Source organism: Hyaena hyaena, unplaced genomic scaffold (genome assembly GCF_003009895.1).
Source record: "Hyaena hyaena isolate Hyena2069 unplaced genomic scaffold, ASM300989v1 scaffold_1171, whole genome shotgun sequence".
NCBI lineage: Eukaryota > Metazoa > Chordata > Mammalia > Carnivora > Hyaenidae > Hyaena > Hyaena hyaena.
In genome coordinates, this window is record NW_024081805.1 from 236,184 (window position 1) to 257,551 (window position 21,368).

General features: G+C 37.5%; 1 protein-coding gene across 2 annotated transcripts in view; it reads left to right on the plus strand.

The window, feature by feature from the left end:
• Nucleotides 1-21,368, plus strand: part of KLHL15 (kelch like family member 15) — a 34,878-nt gene that overhangs the window by 6,640 nt on the left and 6,870 nt on the right. For both annotated transcript variants that reach the window (XM_039222655.1, XM_039222653.1), the window contains one exon: nt 6,794-7,505. In XM_039222655.1, the coding sequence (XP_039078586.1) occupies nt 6,801-7,505 (705 nt within the window). In that variant the 5' untranslated portion in view covers nt 6,794-6,800. The remainder of the gene's footprint in view (nt 1-6,793; nt 7,506-21,368) is intronic.

Genomic DNA, 21,368 nt, shown 5'->3' on the forward strand with positions numbered 1-21,368 from the left:
AGCTAGAAAATTATACTTGGGTGATGAGGAAAAGTAGAAAGTAATGCCATTACAAAATGAAGTCCAGTGTTTTGACTACCAGTACATCTCCTGATCTCTTATGGATTTTCATTGTAATAAACTTTAGGGAGATGTGAGGTCTGTAGAGGTAATTTTGAGAGGTACCAAGTTCTTACGGTTTTTTGGATGATAAAGGAGCATTAGGTGAGTCGGACAGTGGAAACCATCGTTGATTCATCTCTGGTGGAGTGCCTTGCTCTGGCCTAGGCATTGAAGTGGCTTCATTTAATCACCACCCCGACTCAATAATAAGGTGGTGATGATGATAATTCCTAATGTATGAGTGGAAACTGAGGTCTGGAAGTTAACTAAATTTCTCCAGGGCATGCAGGTGGTGAGTACTACTAAGCACTCTTAATTTCAAAAGTTTTGCTCTTTCTAACAAAATACAAATTTCTTTGTATTTTTTGTAAATTAAATTCTAGGTTTTTTTTTAATGGGACAGAATGGATTTTTTTTTAATGTTTTTTATTTATTTCTAGGAGAGAGAGAGCGAGAGAGACAGCGTGAGCAGGGGAGGGTCAGAGAGAGAGGGAGTCACAGACTGAAACAGGCTCCAGGCTCTGAGCTGGCAGTCAGCACAGAGCCCGACGCGGGGCTAGAACCCAAGAACCAAGAGATCATGACCTAAGCGAAAGTCGGACGCTTAACCGACTAAGCCACCGAGGCGCCCCAATTAAATTCTAGTTTTAACCCTATTTCTGACTAGTTGTATGGCCTTGAAAATTTTCACCCATGGACCTTAGTTTCTTTATCAAGTTAGAGTTGGCCTGAGTCCTCAGAGACTTCACTGATAGGGCAGGTTGGGGTTCGAAGGAAATGCTGTTGCTAGGGAGAAAGGTTACTCTAGAGACAGCTGGACTTTTTGTTTATTTATTTGTAATCTCTACACGCACTGTGGGCCTCGAACTCACAACCCCGAGATTGAGTTGCATGCTCTACCGAGTGAGCCAGCTAGGCTTCCCGAGGCAACTGGACTTTTAAAGTGTCCGTTTCACTCTTTGGTTTCAGTAGCACCAACTGAAGGGGCCTGATAATAAGCCCTAACGTTATGGTGTACTTAAGGGCCATATTCTGTCTTCACTGTATTAACTAAGTCTTTACTATGCGTATTAACTTATACAGTCCTCACAGTAACCTTTGAGGAAGGTTCTTATTGATATCGATGCCTGCTTTTTACAAATGAGGACATTAGAGCACAGAGAGGCCCAGTAGCTTGCCCCAAGGTCACAGAGCTAGTAAGAGATTAGAACAAGGATTCAAAACAGGCATATGACTCCATACCTGTACTCTTACCTTACTACTTCCATTTAGTGATTCAGTGTTGGTCAGTTAGTCACGGAGTATTTTACCATTTTCTACTTCTACACATGCTCCCTATAAAAATGTAAAATACTGTTGTTGTTCTAAAGCTGTTAGTTATTAGTCTTATCGATAGATGCACCAAGCTTTTTCATGTAGAAAAAGTAGAAAAAGTCCCAGCTATCACAGATTAGTTTTAGAAATTAATTTAGATCAAGTAAACTTCACAAATGCATTGCTAAGACTTGAAAAATAGCTACAGGTTATTTAGCCTGCACACCTGCGCAAGTGCATTGTATCTCTGTAAAGTCGTATAAAAAGTAGAAGAATAAATGAGAAGTTTTAGGACTAAAAATTTTGAGGTCATCATGGTGAATGCTCTCAATCTTACAGATGCAAAGATAAGACCAAGAAGATTTGAGTAACTTAAAGTAGAGCAGTTTCTGTTCTAAAGCCATACTAGTTTGGGACCATGGTTATGTGAAGGGAAGACCCACACACAGTAGTAAAATAGCAGTTTATTCTAAACATGGAAGGCTTTCTCTTAGAACCCCAGGGCAGGAATAGAGCTGGGCCTGGGACCTGGAAAAATGAAGGTGTTAGGGAGCACTCCCTGTCCCCTTGTCTTGGCTTTGTTCTTCTTTCTCAGTTCGCTGGCTTTCTCTGCTGTCCGGCCCACCTGGCAGGCGGAAGTTCGTGCCCACAGCTGCTCTTTGACATGTTCCAGTGCCAGTCATACACAGTCAGTACACATCTCTCTCTTTTTCCTTTTTCTAAATTCTTGACGAGAGTGTTCCTCTTGATACATATTTCCCACCCCAGTCTGACCATATGTGCCTGGATAGGATCACAGAGTGAAGCTTGCCTGCTTGGAGTCGCCCTTAGTGTGCTGGGTCCCAGCGGAGTATGGGTGCTGTCCTTATATTTTTAGGGTCTTTTGACTCGCAATTTACCAATCATTCTCCTTTTTTTTTTTTCCTCGCTTCTTTGCCCTATGATGTTTCTACCATCGTAAGTATCTGGAACCTAGAATGCGTCTTTTTTTTTTTTCTTTTGAGAAAGCAAAAAAATTTATTATTTTAAAAAATTGTGCTTTTTAAATTCAAGTATAGTTAAATACAGTCTTATGTTTCAGGTGTATACCATAATGATTCAACAGTTTTATTCATTTCTCAGTGCTCATCAAGAGAAGTGTACTCTTATCCTCTTTATTTCACCCATTCCGCCCACCAACTTCACCTCTGGCACCCACCAGTTCTCTGTATTTAAGAGTCTGTTTTTTGTCTTTCTTTCCTTGTTCATTTGTTTTTTAAATTCTACACATGAGTAAAATCATATGGTATTTGTCTTTGACTTATTCACTTAGCACTATACCTTCTAGGTCCATCCATGTTGTTGCACATAGCAAGATCTCATTCTTTTTTCAATGGCTGAGTAATATTCTATAGTACGTGTATGTGCGTGTGTGTATGTATATATCCACTTTTCAATCAGTGGACACTTGGGTTGCTTCCATATCTTGGTTACTGCAGATTGGTACAGCCACTGTGGAAAGCAGTATGGAAGTTCCTCAAAAAATTAAAAATAGAATTACCATATGACCCAGTAATTCCACTTCTGGGTATTTACCCAAAGAAAACGAAAACATGAATTCAAAAAGAATATGCCCCTCTATGTTTATTGCAGTATAGTATCTCCTTTTAAAAATTTCCTTTAGATGGAACCTTTTCCAGAAAGGTGAATAATAGCTGTTTGAGGCCTTCTCAGATAGTGATAACTGTTGAATAGAGAAGCTTACTTGGACAAGAAGTGAAATCTATGTATTCTAGGCATTCTCAAAATAACAGATTAATAAAACACAAAGCAGTCTACTCTCACGTCTATGAACACTGAAGTCCAGTCTTCTATTACTAAATCTCCATTAAATGTGACCAATATCTTGACAGGTCATGGTGATAATTGGTGTCTGTAGTGACCCTGAGATAATGAAATAATCAAACATTTCATCTGGTTTAATTTATTGTATTTTAAAATTCCAGTTATTTTGAAAATTGGTCATTGGTGTGATGTGGGTAGTCCTGTATTAACCATAATGTTTGATTATTCAGATATCACGCTGTGTGATGTTCCTTTTGTTCCCAGTGCGCCTTTGTGTATGCATGCCTCATATCACTTGGAAGAGTCTAAGCTCATTAATTTTACCTTTAAAAATAATTCAGGAAAAAACTCCTAGTATCTTACTTTAATCTTGAATGTGTTAGTAGTCATTTTGCCAAGAATTGCTTGCAGTGTCTAAATTATTTTATATCTGTTTTCCACATGATAGACAATCCTCTTGTGTTCTGCCTTCAAAGTGAAAATATAGCTTTTGGAACAATGGAGTACTAATTTAAAAACTTGATAGTAATTTCACTTTGTGCATACTTTGCTGTCTTAGGTAAGTGAACATGTGTCGTTTAATCAGTAAGACTTACAGGTAAGTTAGGGACAAACTGAGAAAAAGAGGCACCTAGAATGCCTCTTGATAAGATGGGGAATATGGAAGAAAGAACTGATTGGGAGAGCGTCAAGTTATGATTACTTTTAGGCTTGATGTTTTTGAGATCCCAGTGGGACACACCCAGAAGAAATGTCTAGCAACCATTCACTATTTGGACAGCAATAGTCAAGATTTTGGTAAAGGTAGGTGTTAGGAGAAACCATGGGTTTAGAGGTCATTGAAGGGGATACAGTGTTTAGCTGAAAAGAGAAAAGGTCCGAGAACAGAATTCTGGGGAACACCAGTGTTGAAGGAGTAGCTCAAGAAAAATGAGACCAGGGAGGAGATTGAGAAATAAGCAGCCCAGGAATAGGAAGAGAATCAGGGAAGTAGTTTCACGAAGCTGAGCAAGTGATGAACCAAGGGAATAAGTCATGCTGCGAAACGATTCTGCGAAATAGGGACTAGGCTATAACCGTTGGACTTGGCAATTAGTTTTTCGTAAGATTTTTAAAAAGGAATTTTCAAAACAATCATACACTTTCTACAGAGAGATTAGAGAGCACAGTTTAACAAAAGAGAAAGAATTAGAACTTCTTCCTGATATTCTGCAGTCCCAAGGTAGCCATTTTTAATATTGGTATATTATTTTTTCAGACTTTTTTCTTGCTGATTAACAAAGGTTTTTGTTTTTGTTTTTAATTTTTTTAATGTTTTATTTATTTCTGAGAGAGCGACAGCGTGAGCAGGGGAGGGTCAGAGAGAGAGGGAGACACAGAATCTGAAACAGCCTGCAGACTCCGAGCTAGCTCTCAGCACAGAGCCCAACGCGGGGCTCAAACCCACGAACCATGAAATCATGCCCTGTGCCGAAGTCAGATGCTTATTACCCGACTGAGCCACCCAGGCGCCCCAGGTTTTTGTTTTTTTTTTAAAAGATGACTTCAGGCTGGGTTAACTACTGAATCAGTGGGTTAATACGTCAAGAAATTATATATGGGGTATCACAGAGGACATTGATGAAACAAAGTAGAAAAATATAGTGATGGCCTACTCACAAGAGTGGAGAAGTAGAGCTATTAGCATGTCCTTGGAAGATGGCTTTCACTCTCAGCATCAGAGGCCTCTTCCAAATTCAGGGTACAGAGGGTATTCCTGAAAGCCACATTCCCCCATGCCTAACATAATGCCTGGCACACAGAAGTACTCTTTTAGCAAGTAAAGGCAGAGCTTTTGGTAATAGAGCGGGGAGATTGGAAAGGAAATAATTTGGGAGGTTGTGTCCAACACCAGAAGAGTTAAGCTGGAGAAGGACAGAGGTAAAGTTTGGAAATGATAGACCAAGTGAAAAGGGAGGTGAAGATTAAGCCAGAGAGAAAAGTTGACAGTGAAGATTTTAGATGGGGACCGGTTTCGGATTGTGTTGAGATCTAGCAGGTACAGGAATAAGGTTTTAAAATGGAGTAAGGAGGGAGGTTGAAGCAGTTGAGGTGGTCAGGGAAATTTGACTTTTCAGGTTTTGGATGAATGTGGTCTTATGTGAACATTGAAGAGGTGGAGAAGTCTTAGCCTGGTGCCAAAATTGTCGGCAAACGTGCATGAGAGAGTGATAAATCCCCATGTGTGTAGGTGATAAGTGACAAGGAGCAATAAAAGATGAATTTTTATCTGAACAAAAGGCCATGTTTTAGAAAAAGGACAGTAGAAAGCTAAAAGAAGGCTTAGAAAGTAGGTTTATAAGCTATAGAGGAGTGTTTTTTTCATATTTAAATCGGACTGCAGAGAAAACTTCATGACCAGCAGGAGGCTGTCGGGGAGTTTGTTTTCACTTCTGAAGCAAAGTTTCATGGGGCACAGTGAGAAGGGTAGGGAGGGAATGCAGGGTGAGGTGGGGAGGAGAGGATAGATGGCTGGTAGCAGGGTACGAGAGAAGGTGCTCGTGTGACAAGAAGAAAACTGCTTTGCTTCATAAACAGTCTAATAGACTGAATTAGTTGATTCTGCCTAGGAGATCTAATTATCATTCCACAGTCTTGGCTTCATTTCTCAGATAAGCAAAAATGTGGTTTAATTGCCTTTAAAAGTTATATGTTGTAAGTATATAAGCGATGTGTGACCATTGTTTTTTAGAATAAGGTTAACGAGGTAAGTAAAATGGAAAAGGTAAAGTTCAGAATTACTTGAAATCGCACTACCCAGGGACATTGCTTTGGTATATATTCCTCCAGACTTTTTCTCATCTAAACATACACGTGTGTATTGAATTTTGGAAAATAGACCAAGTAAACTGCAGTTGCCTGCTTTTTTGTTTTTCCACATAACAGTACCTAATAAATGTCCTTTGTCAGAATAGGTAGATTGCTGCCATTGTTTTTAGTTGTTAAAGTTATCCATTTTAGAACTGCACCATATTTATTTTATAATCTGTTGGGCTTTTGAATATTTTCCAGTTTCTTTTTATAAGTAAGGCTAGAAAGAAAAAATCTTGTGTGTGTACAACTTGGTGCATTTATCTGATGATTTCCTTTGGGTAAGTTTCTAAGAGTGTTCAAGGTCAACTGTGGTACTTTCTGGTTTGGTTTCTTTTTTGTTGTTTTTTTCTCATAATTTATCATTTCACAGAGAAATCCCTATTGTGTTGAAAATTTGGGGACACATTGAAATATATTTGATGAACAGTGTAAAATCAGCGGGATAGGCGTGTATTGTTTTTAAGTTAACGGTTTACCATTGTTTGATAGATATGTGAGAGACTTTTTTCCCCAGGTAGGAAAGCCAGAACATTAGCCTGCAAACCTTTAGGTCGTCGTCTTCCCCAAGGGCTTGTACATTTAAGACTTAGGCTGTGGAATTGAGATGATTACAAAAAATTGTTTAAGTTCTTAAGTTAATAATGTCTTCAGAATGCATGGAAATGATTAACACAGTTTTCTTTGATTACCTTTCTTCCAGGTGATTCATGGCAGGGGACGTGGAAGGATTCTGTTCCTCCATCCATGACACCAGTGTCTCTGCTGGGTTCAGAGCACTGTATGAGGAGGGATTGCTTCTTGATGTCACTCTGGTTATTGAAGATCATCAGTTCCAGGCCCATAAAGCACTCTTGGCCACCCAGAGTGATTACTTCCGAATTATGTTCACTGCAGACATGAGGGAGCGAGATCAGGACAAAATTCATTTAAAAGGTTTAACTGCTACTGGTTTCAGCCACGTGCTTCAATTTATGTACTATGGGACCATAGAACTGAGTATGAACACTGTTCATGAGATCCTTCAGGCTGCCATGTATGTTCAACTTATAGAAGTGGTGAAGTTCTGCTGCTCTTTCCTGTTAGCGAAAATCTGTTTAGAAAATTGTGCAGAAATTATGAGACTCTTAGATGATTTTGGTGTTAACATCGAGGGAGTCAGGGAGAAGTTGGACGCCTTTCTGCTAGACAACTTTGTGCCGCTCATGTCCAGGCCTGACTTCCTGTCTTATCTTAGCTTTGAGAAGCTCATGTCTTATTTGGATAATGATCATCTGAGCAGGTTCCCAGAGATAGAGCTGTACGAGGCTGTGCAGTCTTGGCTGCGGCACGATAGAAGACGCTGGAGACATACCGATACCATCATTCAGAACATCAGGTTTTGTTTGATGACCCCATCCAGTGTTTTTGAGAAGGTTAGTGCATTTGAAAGCAATAGACAGGACTCATTTAATTAAGGCAGTATGTCTTTATAGGTGACATTACCAGGGTTGGTCAGGAGCAAAAAAGAGAATGAACTGTTTATAAGAAATAGTTTATGTGTAACAAGTCTAATTTTTTGTATCCTGTGCATGTAGGTTTTTAAAAACACATTTTTAAAATGAAAAGATTTTAAAATCTTCACCTACTGGGTGAAAAGATGCACCAGGTAGGTAGTAGAGTAGTTGTGTTTTGAAAGTATTTTTAAGTTGAGGCATAATTGTGTAATGCAAAATGGTCCAAGTTTGCTTTAGCTCTTCTTTATTTTCACAAAGTAATTAAATCTGAACTGCATCAGGCTAGCTCTGTTTTTAAAAATTAATTTAAGTAATACATGCTGAAATGAGAGTTGAGAGGAGTTTTGTAGTTCTGAATGACATGAGTTAGTGCACTTCCATACTCCTCTAAAACGTAGTGAGTAAACATAAAATAGCTCTTGAAAACAAGTAGGCCCTAGTGGTGATTCTTCCCTACCCTTACCTAGTTGATTTTCTTTTCTGCTCTTCAGTAGTTCTGTTTTCCCCATTTCACTGTGAATACTAACTAAATTTAACCTTGAAAACATGTTTATGTCTAAAACCATTGTTTTGGCATTTCTAACTAAATAGGCCATCAGCCATCTATCTACATTGATCAACCATCCCTGTGCACATTTTACTGTGTAATAGTTTTGCTCTCTTAAAAATAGTCTTTCTCCAAAACAGCCTTGGCCTTTTTGCATGTAAGCATATTTCATTTTTATATCAGAGTCTCACTTGTGATCCTTTCTTGCAGAAAGGAGAGAAAGCAGTCAGTAATTGCTTAACTTAATTGGTTTCTAATCACATGGTTACCTCTGGGGCTCTGTTTACCTCTTACATCTTTTCGTCTTTCTAGAAAGCACACTTAAAGCTTTGGTCGACACCCTTCACGTTAAATAGTTCTTCAGATTTAGTTACTAGACCTGGTGATAAAAATATAATATTTGCAACAGAGGGTTGTTTGCACCATTTGAAAAATAAACAAACAAATTTGCACCTTCAAGTAATACTCAGCAGCCTGGCATGTTTTTTTCCCCCTCTGAAATGCTGTGAACTGTCATTAACTCATACTTTAAATAGAGAATTCAGTTTTACAGGATTTTATCTTCTCAGAATGTACTGATCTGACAGAAATCATTTTAATTAAGAATACATTTCTTAATTACTTTTTGTTGGGTAATAACCAGCCCCATATCAACTATATAAATCATATGTCTCTGATTTGATTTTTTTTCCTTACTGTTTTTATTGCTTTCTTTCCCTGGGGAATCCTGTTTTGTCTGTATACATTAAATACAAATACTTTCCCACTACTAAAAGGAACAAAAACCCTCCAACTTCAGTCTAGATGGCAGTACTGGTGAAATAGGAAATAAAATTTCTCCTCTTGTGGGGCAATATGGTGGATAATTTTTAGCCGTAAATGATTTTTAAGTGCTAGAGCAGAGAGAGCCTTTTTATATTCTAATCACCAGTTCAGGGTGTTCAATAGTGATTGGCTGAAATGAAAGTTAATACCATCAAGTAGTTTTGTAAATTATATGAAGCATTACTTGAACCTTCTGATGGATTTTTGTTTGCTTATATTGTATAGGAGGTGGTTATTAACCATTGACCAGGTATTGGGCATCTCATCAGAATAAAAATGTTAAGGCTTCCTTCTTGAGTTAATTTCTTAGGAAAACTTCATAAGGCTCTGGCCACAGAGAAATCTTTGTTTTTTGTTATGTGAGTCTTTCAGTTTTATTTTAATAGTACTAGTCAGATAAATAGAAGGTAGTCCGTGATTCTTACCTTTGCAGTATATGAGAGTTAATGCTTATCAAAGGAATCTATGGCTTTCTATTTTATTTTAATTCCAGTAGAGTTAACATACAGTGTTATATTAGTTTCAGTAGGCCTGTATGGCTATCTAAATTTTGAGAAGCACTAACTTAGGCAAATTTTTGAGAGCTTATCTCTAGAAATGAAACTTTATAAACTAAACTAAAATGGAAAACTGGGTTGGAAAATAAGAATTTGAACTATTTTACACCATACTATTTTGAGCTCCTTTGAAAATAGGACCCATCTATTTTTCCTTTACTTATGCTGCGGGTCTTAAACAAAGCCATTTTAATATCCATTATATATGCACAGTGCCAGAAAGGGCACAGAAATAAAGACATACTACATCTGTGCTGGTCCTTTTTTAGTATGAGAATCTACATGGGGGAAAGCGTAGGCAGTTTTGATTTGTGGTTTTATCCTATTTGCTGAAATTTAGAAAAATGGAATATTGATAGGCATTTTTTATTTTTAGCTTTCAATTTTTAAAAACTTCTTATGAGACTTTCTAAACATAAACAAGTCTGAGGGGTGCCTATGTGGCTCAGTCAGTTGAACATCCAATTCTTGATTTTGACTCAAGTCATGATCCCAGGGTTATGGGATCAAGCCCTGAACTGAGTATAGAGCCTGCCTAAAATTCCCTCTTTCTCTCTCTGTCTCTGTCTTGCCACACACCCCACCCCTACCCCTCTCCTCCACTAGCTTGCTCTCTTTATCAAAAAATAAATAAAAAGGGCCAAAAGAATAGTGGAATGATCACCCATAACATATTCCTATAGGTTAATATTGTTATTATCTTCTACATTGGCTTTAGGTGTGTGAAACCATTTCAAAGAAAGTTGTAGACATTATGACACTTTATCCCTAACTACTTGAGCAAGCAGCTCATTTCCCAAGAGTAAGGAAATTCTTATGCATAATCATAATACCATTGTTGAAGTTAACAATTATTCCCTAATGTCATTTAATACCCACTTCATTTTTTGATTTTCTCACTTGTCCCCCAAATGTCTTTTTTTAGCTATTTTTTAGGATTTAATCGGGGTTCATACAGCATACTTGGTTATTATATCTCTCTCTTCATCTAGAATTTCTCTTCCTTATGATGAGGATGTTCAAACATACAAAAAGTTGGAAGAGTAGTATGATGGATACCTGTATAGCTGTCATCTAGATTCAAGAACTGTTAACGTTTTACCATATTTGCTCTGTCTAGATTTTTTCTTTGCTGAATCATCAAAAATAAGTTGCAGATATCCTAATACCTCATCCCTGAAAACTTAATGTGCCTCTTCTATGAATAAGGACTTTATCCTACCCTAGTTCAATGCCATTCCATCTAGGTATATTAACAGTAAGACCTTAATATTCTCTAATAGTCCATATTCAAAATTTCCCATTTCTCAAAATGCCCTAGAATCCAGTCATTCATTATTTATGCATTGCTTTTGGTTTTTATGTCTGTCATAACCTAAAACAATCCCCCACTTATTTCCACTTAGCCTAATATAACATCCATCCATGCCGTTGCAAATGGCAAGATTTCATTCTTTTTGATCACTGAGTTATATTCCATTGTGTATGTATACAACATCTTTATCTATTCATCAGTCAATGGACATTTGGGCTCTTTCCATACTCTGGCTTTTGTCAGTAGTGCTGCTATAAAATCTCCATTTAAAAAAAATTTAGAACCTTTCCATTCAATTTACTGGGATTAAAACTAGCTGAAGCATCAAAATTTAAAGATTACTCTTACTAATAAAATTAGTGTATATCTAGGACTCTAGAACTGTGCTGTTCAATATGGCCACTGCTTGTGGCTTTTGAATACCTGAAATGTGGCAAATCTGGATTGAGATTTCAAAAATTAAGATGACATAGGATGTAAATGACCTCATTACTAATTACTGTATTGATTACAGTTTGAAATGATATTTTGAGTATATTGGGTTAAGTAACACATATTATTAAATGTATTTTCCTTTTTTAAGTGTAGGTGCCAGAAAGTGTAAAATTAATCATTGACTCACATTTGTGGCTCTTTATATTTCTGTTGCACAGTGCTGCTCTAGAAGTTCAAGGAGTAAGTTGTTCATTAGAAACTCTCTGAATATGTATACAATAAGCAGGCTTTCTCACATATTAAACACTTTCCCTGGTTTCTCAGCCATTAGAAATGTTCTGTCCAGTTTAGTATTAAATGAATGTACCTACCTAACTATTCTGTAGAGTGGCTGATGAAGACAAGACTTGAGTATAGCATTTCTTTGTCAGGATCCTTACCCTGGCCTCAGGAAAATTAAAAGCCAGGGAACAAAGCTTGGTGACGGGAACCTGTGGAGATTTTAAGTCTTCCTTTGGAAGTAATGAACAGACTTAAGCAGAGGCTTCATAGTAAGGGAAGGAGATGTTCTGCCTCTCCCCAAGGAACAGCCTTCCTTCATTCCAGGGACCTGAGTCATGCTGCCTAGCTATGCTGAAATCTTTGGGTTTATTCTTCTACACTATCTTTCCCCTTAGTCCTCTACTGGATATTCTCCCCAACTGAAAACAGATTGTCTTAACTTTTGTACTGAGTACTCTGTGGGAGCATCACCAAAGAGATCAAGATTTGCAAATTTCCTCCCGGAATTCCTGACAAGCAGTGATTCCACCTACTTGAACACTTTATATATGTCAGGTTGTGCACCAAATGCTCTCTGCATAGGTAGAATGTACACATTACCTCCATTTTGTAGATAAGAAAACAGGCTCAGAAAGTTTAGGAATCCTGTCCCAGGACAAATGACTGAGTGAAACCCAGGTCTGCTTGCTTCCCAGTCCAAGGACGTTTTAGAGCTGCTAGAGCAGGGAGAGAGAGGCCCCTGAGGTGCAGAAGAATGCCCTTATCTCTGTGGCCCAGCTTGGGTCCTTTAGAAGTCATTATCTGGAGTCATGAAAATTCCAACGTGTTTGCATGAGCAAAATACAGCCTGAGGAATGTAATGGCACAGAAAAAAGTAGAGGGTGTGGGAAAACCTTCAGATGTGAAAGCACAACTCTGGAGATTGCTGTGTATAAGTAAAGCTAAAAGTAAATATAAGGATCTTGTCCTTTCAACATAGTTGTTGAGTTCTTATCCCTTTTATCTATAGTGGATTCCCAGTTTTAAAACTACAATTTCAGGTTTTACTTACACAAATGTCTGTGGCATGGGTTTTTTTTTGTTGTTGTTTTGTTTTGTTTTTTAACTCATTCTGAAGGTCTTTGCATCTGTTAACAGATAAGGCTTGACATTTGTCATTTTGAATTTCTCGGTGATGTGAAGATTTAAGTAGTTTACAGTTGGCTTTCTTTGGTCTTTTGGTTTTTAAAAAACAATTACTGCATTACTGAAAACATCTTATGAAGCCAATCTATATTTGGCAAAGTGCATATTATGCCTGACTTTCTTTTATATGGAAAAGATCTTTTCTGCAAAATTGTTAAGTTATTCATTAAAATACCCATATGTTGATTCTTCAGTACAGTGACATTTTAATATTTTTGAACCCACAGTCAGTATCATTAATATGTATATGGTAAGAACTTACCAAGGATCCCCTTAAAAATTGTGTTAACCATAACCATAAAATCTTCCAGTTTTTCAAAAGGAAAGAAAATCTTTTTTAAGTCCTGTAAAGATTTACAAAGCAAATTTGTTTGGCTTATAATTAGGCTTTTACAGTTGATTTCTCATTGGTTGTTTAGTAAGGAAGCAGATTATATAGATGTATTCTGCTTTATTCCACATGTTTTATAAACTAGCTCATGATATTCAGACTCCCTAGTGTGCTTTTTTTCCTAATCTATTAAGTGTAATTCATCATATTCCCCCCCCAATTTGGATTTATGTAACTTTTAAAGAGCAAAGTTAATGTTTTAATGAGAAAAAAGTTCTCTTTTACTGAGAATATATTTGGATTTAACAAGTCATATCTGCATTTTATGAAAGATTGTTGTAAGAATATAACTTTGAGGTCATTTTGATAGCTGAAAAAACAACTTCGTTACTAGTGAAAAGTAATCCTAAGATCAGAATAAAAAATGCTTCAGAAGAGATTTCTAATACTTTTTTAAAAAAATGTCTTTTACTTAAAGTACAGAATTTGTGGCTTTAAAAGCTACATCTTAAAATGGGGATGTTATACTCACCTTGAAATGGATAGATTTCAAGGATTACAAATTAAGCGTCCAAGTATACCATGGATACCTAAGAACATTAATAGCTCTCAGAACCTGTCTTCACAAAACACTGATAGTGTTCCAAATATTTGCACTGTTAGCATGGTTGATTTAGATAGCATTAACAGTGGATTTTTTTTTTTTTTTAATTTCTAGGAGAGAGAGAAACAGCGTGAGCAGGGGAGGGTCAGAGAGAGAGGGAGTCATAGACTGAAACAGGCTCCAGGCTCTGAGCTGGCAGCCAGCACAGAGCCCGACGCGGGGCCCAAACCCACGAACCGCGAGATCATGACCTAAGCGAAAGTCGGACGCTTAACCGACTAAGCCACCCAGGCGCCCCTAACAGTGGATTATATGATACTTGTAATGACATTGCATGGATAAGGACGCATCTTTTTTTTTTTGTTTTTTGTTTTATTTATTTTTGAGAGAGAGACAGCGCGCAGTGGGGGAGGGGCAGAGGGAGAGGGAGACACAGAATCTGAAATAGGCTCCAGGCTCTGAGCTGTCAGCACAGAACCTGATACGGGGCTGGAACCCACAAACCGTGAGATAGGACCTGAGCCGAAATCGGACACTTAACTGACTGAGCCACCCAGGCGCCCCTGGACGCATTTGTTTAAAGCGCAGGTGCTGTATACCCTTTAGAATTCCTCTACTTAGGAGCTCTGACATGTTTTGACTAACCTAGCGCTTCAGTGATTCAAAATTTCTGTCTAGCAACAAGACTATTAACTGTAGTGTTAGAGTTTAGCGGAGAACTCAAAAAAAGCTTTAATTATTTCTAAAGACCTCAGCTATAGCCAGACAAATCGATTAAATTTTTTAAAAATGTTTTATTCATTTATTTAATTTTGAGAGAGACAGCATGAGCAGGGGAGGGTCAGAAAGGGAGAGAGACACAGAATCCAAAGCAGGCTCCAGGCTCTGAGCTAGCTGTCAGCACAGAGCCTGATGCGGGGCTTGAACCCACAAACCGTGAGCTCATGACCTGAGCCAAAGTCGGACACTTAACCAACTGAGCCACCCAGGTGCCCCAAAGCCAGACAAATCTAGAGGAAGGAATGGAAGTTTTCTTCTGACCCTCACAAAGTACATGAGAAACACAAGCAGTGTTGTATTTGACAATACAAATGTCTGTATATGTATGTATTTTTTTTTATAAAGATAGTAACCTAGATTTCAAACGTAAAATTTGGTTAGATTTCCTAATGGGTTTGAGTTGTTTTTGAAAATGTTTAAAATCCCCTTGGTATATTAAATAGTACTTACACAGCTATAAACTTGAAATTGCTTAAATTAACAATCCTCTCACTTGCGCCTTGGAGTGAAAGCACAGAGATGAGCAGGTTTTCTGTTGGAAACTGGGTCAATAGGTTAAGTGGACTTTCACAGTTCACTTAATGTCTTTTTCTGCATCCATCTCTTTTACCAACCCCTCCTCCCCAGCCCTGTGGACTTGAATGATTATAATTAACATATGCACTGTTCTTTAAAAATCACCCAAGGTGTTTTTCTTCTTTCAACTCTTCTGTCTTTTATATATAGAAGTTGAGTGCTCTTGTTTTCTATCTTTGACTTGGCTTCATCCCAGGTTTGCAGGAGGATACAGTAATGCAGGGTGTTGACTGCTTTTAGATCCCCTGGGAGAGAGACTGCCCATAGAGGGTGTATTAAGCGGGCAGAAACCTACTGAAAATGGTAGTTCACAAATTCGGTCTTACTTGCTGATTTCCCTTTTAAGTAAAATAAATGAGAGATGAAAACAGAAGTCTAGAATTGGAAATTAACTGTGGAGTGAAAGTGAAGGAAGAAATGGAGCGGAGACAGCTATATTGACTTACAAAAGGAGAAGAACGTTTTAATGAACGAGGGGAAAAAGGAGGGAGAGAAACCAAATGAGAAGCCGAAATCAAAAAAGATGAGAGAAGTCAGAAAATGGAGACAAGGTTAGAAGCAGGAAAGGAACAGAGCAAATACTAAGATTTCGGGCTTTAAAGTTTTAATTCTCTAATATTTACTCAAAATGTTACATGTGTCATAGGTAAGCCTTGCTCATCAGAAGTTAATTATAGGATTAAACCTTTTATTTGGTTTCCTTCTCTTTTAGCACATTTTTAAATAAAGTTAAAATATTTACATAGTTGAGAATATTTCCATAAATAGGAAAAAGTCCTCCTAAGTTGTGAATTGTAGAATATAGTTGTACTGTCTAAGTATTAGTATAATCAGATAATAAGATGGTCTTAAGGCTTTCTACAAATTATTACATAAATTTCTACCTTTTAGGCCTGTGCACACTTATTTAATTTCTAGTGGCATTCAATAACTATTGCACTGGAGTTGGAAGGAAATTAGACTTTCTGAGCATATTTATGTTTTGAGTTACATATTTTTCGCTCTAGGAGAGTTGAAGGGATAGAGGACCAGCTGAATTGTCCTGAAGCTCTTTTTAGAGTATTATCTTGAGGAGGGTCATCTTCCTCACTACCATTTACACTGGTCACTTGGCTTTTGAAATTCTATTTGATAATTGAGATTGTTGCCTGCTTGAAGAAGAGAGGATGGATAAATCCTTACTAAAATTTGTCTTTACTGTTTGGTATTTGGCTGCAGTTAACAGTATTACTGAGAGGATTTGTGCTTAGCAGGAATGGATTTTTTTTTTTATAGCTTTATCCTTGGTCATTAACTCAGTTTTCCAGGACAAAGGGATCAATTAAAGGTATCTTGCACCTAGCTTTTTGTGATGATTTTAACATAAATCAGTATGAGGTTCAGTTCTGAGCATGAATTTATAAATAGACTTCTCATACCAGGATGGATGCTTTTGTAATACAGCACAAAAAGACTGTTCCACATTTTGCTGAATATCAAAAATAATATTAGATGTAGCTCTGGTTCCCAAAGGTATAATTCATTTTAGTAACTGCTTTATTTCTGGATATTTCTTTTGAGCAGATTGGATCATGGAGGAGGGATGATAAAACTGATAGCCAGGACTCTATCTTCCTTCTACATGATCCCTTTATACTCATCATTCTGAGAATTAGGTTATCATTTTTGGATGTAGGAAAGGCCCAGAGGTATCTGCAACTGATTCCTCTTGTAAGGAGAAAATGTCTAAACTAGAGGCTTGTCCATGGTCACACAGTGAGTTGGGGACAGCGTTAAGCCCAAGACCTAGCATCTTTAGTTCAGGGATTATTTCAGTCCCCAGTGGCACCTCCAAACCACTGATGGATAAGCTAATAAAATGCATTTGGTTTTTTGGCTTTTATAGGATTCTTTTTTTGTGGTTTGGTTTGGTTTGGTTTTTTGGCTTAGTAGAAGTATATTGGGCATTTAAAAATTTTGAAAGGTGAAATAGCTAATAATATCTTTTTTTTTTTTTTTACAAATAGTTTATTGTCAAATTAGTTTCCACATAACACTCAGTGCTCATCCCCACAAGTGTCCTCCTCCATGCTAGCTAATAATATCTTAAATTGGCTGGCTAAAGGTCTAAAATGACTGTAGCCAGGTTTTTTTTTTTTTAAAGTGATCTCTACACCCACTGTGGGACTTGAACTTAAAACCCCAAGATCAAGAATCACATGGTCTACCAGCTGAGCGAGTCAGGCACCCCAGACTAGGTAGTTTTAGTAGATTTTTTAAATTGCAGATTTTTAATCACATTAGTAAGCTCTGTGGAAATGCTTGTTTTAGTTATATTGCCAGTTTCATTTTAATTCTTAAAATTAAGAATGATATGTATGAATTACCTTTAAAAGTTAAAAAAATTGAATGAATGGATTATGTAACATTCTGACAGCAAAGGGAGAAACCTGGAGTTTTTGTCCAGCAGTAATGACTGGCTCCTGTTTCTTCCATTTAATACATGTTTCCAGGAGCCTCGTTCAGAATTAATAGTACCTCACATTTTCTCTTGTACACGCTCGTGTGCACACACAGTTACACGAAACTAAAGATCAGAGGAAGAATTGGCCAATTTAAAGCTTTCGAATCACTGTATTTAAGAGGGAACATATTTTTATTTTGTATTCACCATAAGACAAAATGCTTTTCATAATAAAATTTTTAAGTATTAAAGCAAGAAAAGTGATAATATCTTTTTTCTAAGTGTTAAGACTGCTTTTTTTAATCCTATGAAAGGATAAGGAAAGTTCTTCAGAACATGAAAGGAATGTCATTTTTTCCCCCATATCTTTCTTTTGGAAGCAACTGATACAGAGATAAACTGTTAAATGAGTGAATGAAGGGAGAAATGCTTTCTCTATGAAAAGATAAACCACATGTTTCTTTTTTGATAGCTTCCTTCATTAATGCATTTACATGGTTCCATTCACATAGAAGTTTCTGGCCCTGCACTTTTTGTTCTAAAGCAGAGCATATCTGTAATTACTTTGTCCAGGATTATCAGAGAGGCATTAATTCCCCATTTCTATAATGAAAGAAGAAACTACGCTTATTAATATTGTGTAGTTGTAGAGGAAAATTGTAGCTCTGGGAAAAGGGCAAGGTAGATCTAGAACTTCTAGCTGTGGCAGAGAGTAGGAGCTCAATTTCTTTGGTGAGAAGACATTTCATGGTATAATCAACTCTCTCAAAGGCACAGCTTCCATTGTTGGGGGCTTACAGGTAGAACAAGCTGGATAAAGGTATGTGGCTATGATAAGGACTTTAACATAGAGTTGAAGTAACTCTTTAAACTCTTCGGAACCCTGGTTTCGAAGGAACACAATAGAATGAATGGAGAAGAGGACAAAGGGACCAAAACATGGGGTAGAAAACGAGAGACAGGAAAATGACTTTAAGAAGCACTTAAGCTGGTTCAGGTTGATGAAATCTGCAAGAGACTGGGGTTGGAAGGTGGAAGGCTGTCACGGGTCATTGTGCCTAGTCATCGTGTGACACCAGAACCCTCTCCAGCACTCCCGATAGTCATACCTGGACTACCTGAAGTGGCAGAATTGCTCACTGTCTCCAGAGGTAAACAGTCCTGACTCGGGGCAAATATGTACCCATACCATTTTTACCATAGTCCTTGTGAAAAAGCCAAATACAGAGCTCTGTAGAACCTGAAAAGGGACAAGTCCCCTAAAAGTTCACTGGTAACTGTGTGTTGTACATGTATACAGGTTTTCCTCTGAATACACTGTCAACTGTGTAAAGCAGGCCACCTTTATTTTTGGGAAATGTATGTATACTTGTGTAGTTTTTATCATCTGACACTTTGAACATCTGTGTTAGTGCATGTGAATTAACTTCATTCTTTTCATGAGTGCGTATGGTAAAGGCCGCATACCACAGTTTATCCAGCCAGTGCGTTACTGATATTTAAGTTGTTCCCACTTTCTGTGCTCTTCTGCTACGGTGACGGACATCCATTATCTTCATAGGTCTAATTACAAACCTTTTCTCTATGTTGGCATAAAATCTTCCTCCAAACTTCCACTTACTGGTGCTGAAAATGGTTGCCAACTTTCTCCTGAGTCTTCTCTTGAACATAAACATTCCTCATCAGTTTTACCATTCTTCTTATGGTTTAGATCCCTTCACTGTCTTCAGAATGTCGTCCACTTTGTGATGTCTAAATTGTAGCCATGGAACTGAACACTCTGAGCTGGGGTTTCATCAGATGGAGAGGGTAGGATTGTCTATTTCACTTAGGTCCATGATTTGACTCTGCCCTGTGAGATTGTGTTGAGGATGGTCATTTATAGCTTTACATTTGGAGTTATGGATCGCTGGAGCATTTGATAAAAGCTGTGCACTTGCCACCATCTCGCCTTACCCCCCGAATGCATTAACACAATTATTGCTACAGTTTTAGGTGGTTCATGGATCCCTGGTGTTTGTCTTGATTATTAGACTTATCGATTACTTTGCCAAAGTCATAGGTTCTCTCATTGTCTACTAGTTCTGTTACATCTTCAGACATTAAACGGGAAATGTCAAGTCTTGGCATTACTTTGAGTCCATGCTGCCTCCCAATGTGTAAGGCTTTCTTATTTGCAAGTGGTTTTTTTTGTTTGTTTGTTTCTTTTTTTTTGTTTTTTTTAACAATTCAGGATCAGCCTCTGGCTGACCAGTCTGTAGTTTGGAAGTCTGCCTTCTAGGCCTTTTCCATTCTTCATGATTCCATACAGATTACAGAAAGCAATTAAGCAACCTTATCTGTGAAGCCGCTCAGGATCCCAGAATGTGATTTTGAGATGAAATGGCTTGACCTTAGAATATCCATCTAGTTTTTCTTTCTTTTTTTTTTTTTTCTTAGCCATCTTGGATTTAAGTTTCTTAGTCATTGTGTTTGATCTGCAGATTGAAAAGAATAAAACATTGTTAGCTGAGAATGGAAATAAAATAGAAGACTATTTGTCTTTGTTAATATTACAGTAACCATCCCATCCAGGAGGGTCTTCACTTTTGCCTCTACTTTTTACTTTAACCTCTAAGATGCCACTTAATTCAATATCTGTTCAATTCAACTGTTAAGTCACAGTTCATCCTGGGGCGTTAGCCTTGTTCACAATATTTTTACAGCTCTATTTCACCCTTTGTAATACTTATTTTATGCGCCTGTTTTTTTTTTTTACCATCTGTTGTAAGTGGTTTTTTAACATCTGAATTCCAGAAAGCTCTCTGTGCAGTGCATCAGATTTTTTAGATACTTTCCCCTTTCCTTCCCCTCATCAGTGTGTTTTGCAATTATGCAGTCAGCATTATGCTTTTGAGAGCCTCCAAGCCTTCTTGAGCTTCTTTACACAGTTTCTGGTCTTGGAATTGATCCTAATTTTCCTTTAAAAAACTTGAAATCTGCCTATCCAATATGTGCCGCATTCCCCTTCCTTTCTCCATCTCCAAGTGACATGGCTGCTTTCTGGAAAGCTTCCTCCTCCTTGCATCTTACCAGTCATGTTTTACTGGGGAGGATTAGGTCCAGAGTAAGTTTGACTCATTTTTCTTTTTGTTTCTGAAAGACTGAATTTTTATTCAGACTAAAAACACATCATCAGATGCATTGACTTAAGCTGACAGACACTTCCACAGATGTCTACTGGTCAGTAATAATAGCTAATAACAGCCATTATTTGTTGGATGTTGCCACCTGACAGGCCCCGTGTTAAGTCTTTTTCACAGAGATCATGAACCGTGAGGTCATGACCTGAGCCGAAGTCAGACGCTTAACCGACTGAGCCACCCAGGCACCCCATCAGTTGCTTTTTAAAACTTGAATATTTTGTGAACATCATTGCATACTGATAAATACTCAGTGAAAACAGCTTTTACAGATTTACATTGTGTCTCATAAGAGATTGAGGCTCAGTTCATTTCCTTTGTTCTTTTAACTTCTATCTGTGAGGTAAAAGTAATAGAGGATGAGAGTTCATCTCCTGTTTTTATTATATTATTATTCTCTTTATTGAAATTACTTGTTTATCATTCATTATTTGCTGTGATTTCTTCCACACTTAACTATTTTGCTCGGAAGAATTGGGTTGGATACGCAGTCATTTGTAATCCAGTGATTGATTCTTTAAGAACCATTATATTATCTTTTATTTGAGAAGGGGCATTAGGCTAATTCATTGAATATGTTAAGTGTTCTGAGAAATGAGTTTGTCATTTCATAGGGTTTTCTAAAGAGTAATGGAAGCTGTGCTGTAACCTACTAGAAATTGAACTTTGGAGGAAGACTGTCGTGGTTTAAGGTTCAGATCCCAGTTCTACTGGTTTTAG